Here is a 5,910-nt window from a genome sequence, read left to right as displayed (position 1 = left end):
ATGTGACCTTCAGTTTGACCGGCGCAAAGTAGAAAAAAACAGCACTAGGCCAGAAAAGAAAGGAGACAACTCTCGGCCAAACTCTTAACCGGTGAGGAGCGTATAATTCGTACAGTACCGTACGAAAAAATTGACCATTTTATCCACTACAATTGCCTTGCTCGAATGTGCTGTTATTGGTACCAATTACTACTGAAAATATCAACGAGATGTTTATTTATATTTGAAGACATATTAAAGGCTTTAACGCTTGTTTTCGACTCGCTATACTATTCATGCTTGAACAAAACTTTTGGCAGGTACTGTATGAAAAAGTATGTTTAATGAACAAGAGTCGAGAGTATAATGAGCTTTTTTCTCTTTACCTACGATTTTTCCAGCGCGCATACAAGACATTGGGGCACATCGCTAGAGAAAGCAAATGAAGTATAGTATGTTCACGGTATACGGTGGTCTAGTGTGATTAGATAATATGCTGTTCATATCATACGGTGCTCTCGTTATGTGATGTTCACACAATCGGGTGTATGCTGTAATTTCAATTGAGAAAAGGCCTGTTTATCAGAATTAATAAAAACAGAAAAATCTGTCCTTTTTACCTATTCCATTGGTACATTTGTACATTCATCATAATAGCTTGAGCAACTTGTCCGTTGTGGAGCAAAATTGCTTCAGCATTTTGCATGGAACCACCAAGTAAACTCAACCCAGCCATTTGTTGAGATTTTGTTGGTTGTTTCTTAAAATAATGGAGTTATTGATAATCGATAGAACATTATTCGAATTATAAAATAACGTTTGTAGGACTGCTTTAAACAAAATTAAAAAACAAGGTATTTGTATAAATGTTATAGTTTTGAAAAGCCCATTACGAATCTACCTTTAAATTTAAGACATAATCTACAGCATCATACTGGTCTGTTGCTGCAAAAGCTTCTTCTAAGTAACTCAAGTTTTCAACATCCAAATTACTGATTACGTAAACGGCTAGGCACATCCATAACGTTTTATCATTAATTTTACGACATAAGTTAACAGCTTCCTTTAGATTACCGCCTCTCAACAAACTTGAAAAAAAATTAATCTTTTAGCTTTAGTTGTCCCTCAAAAATTCTCTTATTTTCTGCTTACGAACTGAGGGCAGCTGGATAAGGCGAGATGCATACAGATACCAAAGCACCGTCACCTCTACGTATGGTCACGAAATTCCCGACAAAGTCGTTTATTCTAGGATTACTGCCGAGGTCGTATGAATCGTACACTTTCGTGGTGAATTTAAGCGCAGTGGCATTAAAGCAAGCCGTAGGACAATACCACACAACCAGATTGGTATCTTGGATAGCTGCAATCATGTTTTGCTCCGTATTCCACAGAAAAGAATGTACTTGACTTCCTAAAAACAGAAACCGGATGTGTTTTCTTTTGTTGTCAGAACTCAGAAGCCAGAATAATTTGAAAAACTATAAAAATACATACAAATAATGTAGGTACACCTATGTACACAATAAAAAGACAAAAAGAAATCGACTGACTTTTCAAACACCTCATATTTTAGTTTCACAGAAACTATTCAATGTAGAAACACTAAACTTGGATAGCATTAGAAGGTTAAAAATTAGGAGGTATTATAGGAGAAACAGAGGAAGCTACGGAAGTCAATTAGAAATAAGCTACATAGGTTGGTAGGAGATCTACCACCATGAAGGGCTCGACACGCACCTCCACTCTTTCCTTTTCTGAGCTAATCTTTGCATTTATATGAAACTAGAACATCCTATATCCTTAATTATTTGTGAACAGTAATCTAATCAAGGTCTACATTTACCCCTTTTAACTCCTGTTTTTGCTTCTAACTAGCCCTTCATGCCTGAGAAGTTGTTCTACCAACGTATCTCATCTTTTTCTTATTGACATCCATAGCGCTATCTGTTCTCCTATTTTTTCTAATACCTTTTCATGTCTAACCTTTTCAATGTACGATATCTTAGATATCAAAAATCAACCATAATTTTAAGTATCAGATTTAAAACGAAAAATATGGGAAAATAAAATATATTGACCCTTTTATTTTTTAAATAACTGGACTTAAAGTTTTAAGAAAATTATGGAATACAGCACAATATTTATAATTTACAGGCAAACTGTCAAAAAAGTCAAAAAAGTAGATGGTATAAACTCCCTTATCACTTATCACTTTAGTTGTGATCCTTTGTGGTACAAAGCAGCAAGCAAATTATACTTACAATTAACGTTAATGAATGGAATTACAAAAATTATGCTTTCTAGAAAGTTTAATATTAAATAAGGGGCTGTCCATAAATTACGTAACGCAAATTTCATCAGTTTTTAACCCTCCTTCATATAACACCACCGTAACGCTTAGCCTCACAGCCTCACCCCTGACTTTAATCTATTACGTCCATGCATTCTAAAAATTTTAGGGATTGGGAAAAGAAATATTCTTCAATTTCTGATTAATAATTCACTTTTAAATAAGTGGTTACAACTTCTAATCAATATTAATGTGTAGTGCTACTCGAATCTCGAACATTTTTCTTTACCACAACCAATGCCCGATTTGTGTATCTATTGGACTTCAATTCAGTGACCGATTTTCCGGTTCTAAAATCGCTATTAGATAACAAAACATTAGCATAATCACCCTCCCTCCAGGTATCAGGATCACCAGGCTGCCCCCAGCCCCTTTGCGTTACGTAAATTGTAGACATGTATTTAATAAAGTAAGAAAGTTTCGACGCGCGAGCTAAACTCCCCTTCAACTAATTTTTATTTTATAAAGTAAACAAATATTCTTGAAAAGGCATTCTTCTTGAATAAGATTAAATATTTTGCTTTCCTTTTGGAGTCCTTTTGATTGAAAATTGCGATAAAGTGAGAATTTACCATAAGTATGGAGTGCAAATGTTAACGTAGATGTACTTACTATAAATACTGGAAAATGATAATCAGACAAGTGCTTTGAAAAAGGTCTCCCTGTACCTTCACATAATATTGTTGTATTAAAATCCCAAACATAAATAAAGTACATACCTAATTTATGCAATTCCTTATAAGGTGTTTTTATCTGGCAGATATAGATGCATTTGTTTTTATCCAATATAGCCACACACCTTTGCTGTATATCACCTGCTTGGTTTAAACTTATTTGACAAATTGAGACGTCATGATGTATGGAAACTGCGTTTTCAGAAATAGATCTGTTTGATCCTAAATCGATTATGTATACGGCTGTAAAGGTATAATAATTTAGTAACATTTTTAAATAAAATAATTCGAAGTGGTCTGCATTCTGTCGAAACTGGCGAACATATGTATAGGTTTGTATAACAAAAGACGTGCTTACTGTTCAAATTCAAAATATCCATTACAACAAATGTATCAGATGATAAACTAATTTGTGAAGATGTGAGACTTTCAAGTCTCATATTCGGCCAACGTGGTGAAGCTACTAATCTGCCCTGATGATTATAAATATTAATTGTGTTTCGTTCTCCAATCAAGAGGTATCTAAAACGATAATTGTTGTTACAAACTTTTAACATTACTTACTCCTTTTCTATAGTCTCATACAGAAAAAATTCTTGCAGTAGGTTTGATCTTTTTCGATTGATAATTACTTTAAAAACCTCAAAAGCCAAATATTATATGAAATTATGAGTTCTGTCAGCACAGGGAAAAGTAGTAGTACGTGGTTAGTATCAGCAATTTTTCATGCTGAAGTGTACGATGTGTTGCATACCTATTTAGAAACAATTTCTTTAAATTTAATTTTTTAAACAATTCTTAACACAAAGAAAGTGATTCAACAAATTGTTCACAAAAGTGAATTTCGACCACTCGAAGCAATGGTGCTAACAGTTTCGGGCTTACAGTGACTGACAGGGGGGAAGAATTAGTATAAATAAATAAAACAAAAATAATTTTCATTTAATATTCGTTTTATAGAAAGAAATTGCCATTTTAAATACTAAGTGAGATAAAAATAGCAATGACTTTTTATCTTATTTTTCGAAATTCCTAGAACAGGGTTACAAAACAATACGTGGGTATCTGAATAAGTAAAATTGTGTATGAATAAGAAAATATATTCTTCAGAACGCAATTATATTCACAGAATGAAAATACTTTTACGTTAACGTAAAGAAAGACGTGGATTCGTATCAGGGTTAATTTAAAGCAAATATTAAAGTTACGTCTCAAAAATAACCTTCTTGTCTCAACAGGAATGTCTACTTAGAAGAACATCTGTATGAGCCAGAAGCGGTTTATCAAACAACTTCTCATGAATCGAAACTTGCAATAACTAATTTAAAAAAATGTTTTTGCTTTTGTTAATATTGGTATACTTCGTTTACTTTCTGTAGCGATGTGACCTTTAGTTTGGCCGGCGCAGAGTAGAAAAGAACAGCACTAGGCCTGAAAAGGAAGGGGACAACTCTCGGTCAAACTCTTAACTGGTGAGGAGCGTATAATCCGTACAGTACTGCACGGAAAAATTGACCATTTTATCCACTACAATTGCATTGCTCAAATGTGTTGTTATTGGTACCATTTACTACTGAAAATATCAACGAGATATTTATTTATATTTGAAGACATATTAGAGGCTTTAACGCTTGTTTTCGTCTCGCACCACTATTCATGATTGAACAAAACTTTTGGCAGGTACTGTATGAAAAAGTATGTTTAATGAACAAGAGTCGAGAGTATAATGAGCTTTTTTCTCCCTACCGACGATTTTTCCAGCGCGCATCCAAGACATTGGCAGGGGCACATCGCTACAGAAAGTAAATTTAGGGAACTACTTAAAAATTGCAACTTGTTAGAATATCCTTACTTTTCTGACATCAGCAGCAGACTAACACATCCATCTTTCAAGTCGAAAATGATGGGTGTATTCCAATTGCTGGTACTGTAGATATAACATTGAGAAGGTGTCGTCGCAACCAAATGGGAATATTTCAAAGCTACTTGAATAATTCTTTCTGGTAACTCGAGCAATTCTTGAGCGTCAGTGGTGGTGTCCCTGACAGATATGGTTTTTCTGCCTGTTACCACGGCTTCAAAGTTGAAATAATTCACTTGCTTTTCAATAATGTGGGCGAACAGGACGTGACCATTTGCACAAGCTCCTGCCAATTGAGTTCCATCTTTAGACCAAGACATTTTATAGATACAACCCGTAGATAGTTTGTCCAAAGATCTAGACCACTAAAATCAAGGAAATTTGAACTTCGCCCTATACAATGAGAAACAGAACTTTTTGAATAAAGTATTACCCCAGCGTGGTCACATAATCGAAGAGTATTATATGAGCCCACTGCAAAAACGTCTCCATTAGGAGACCATGCCAAAGACATTATTGGGTAATCATGTAAAGTGCTCGAAAATAACTGATGACCCTGTGAATTCCAAACTTTATAACGACAATCTTCACCCCCTGAAATTATTAGATCATTCACTTCGCTCCATGCTAAGGCCAATACAAGTCCATCATGGGCTTTCCACTGAAATGATGCAATAAAATATACATACAGTGGAATTCGTTTATTATGATTCCGCCTATATTGACCAACCACTTAATATAAAGTAATTGCAGTGTTAAGTTTGGTTTTCATATTAAATTCTCTATAGGAAAGTTTGGATATAATGACTTCGTTTAAAAAGACATATAGTTTATTATGACTGATTCTCAAGAAATCATATCCGGCTATAATGACTCAAATGATTAATAATAACATTTTCGCTGATTTTTCTGGCCCTTATTCTTACATATATTTTGATATTACAATTCATCGTTATTTTTCTTTTTCTGTTAATAAATATATACAATTTGTAGTTTTTCTCTCTATTAAACTTAATAATTAATCAACCTCAAATTAATAAGAA

General features: G+C 33.9%; 1 protein-coding gene across 1 annotated transcript in view; it reads right to left on the bottom strand.

Annotated features, from left to right (window-relative positions):
- Positions 1–599: 599 nt before the first annotated feature.
- Positions 600–5,910, bottom strand: part of LOC108735141 (intraflagellar transport protein 80 homolog) — a gene marked incomplete at its 3' end in the record, with an annotated part of 33,198 nt that continues 27,887 nt past the window's right edge. Inside the window, 7 exon segments of the mRNA XM_018466975.1 lie at positions 600–739; positions 881–1,067; positions 1,132–1,393; positions 3,052–3,249; positions 3,365–3,528; positions 4,859–5,232; positions 5,301–5,528. Of these exon segments, the coding sequence (XP_018322477.1) occupies positions 600–739; positions 881–1,067; positions 1,132–1,393; positions 3,052–3,249; positions 3,365–3,528; positions 4,859–5,232; positions 5,301–5,528 (1,553 nt within the window).

The sequence above is a fragment of the Agrilus planipennis genome, unplaced genomic scaffold, assembly GCF_000699045.2.
Source record: "Agrilus planipennis isolate EAB-ADULT unplaced genomic scaffold, Apla_2.0 scaffold115, whole genome shotgun sequence".
NCBI lineage: Eukaryota > Metazoa > Arthropoda > Insecta > Coleoptera > Buprestidae > Agrilus > Agrilus planipennis.
This window is presented reverse-complemented; position numbering and strand designations above follow the sequence as displayed.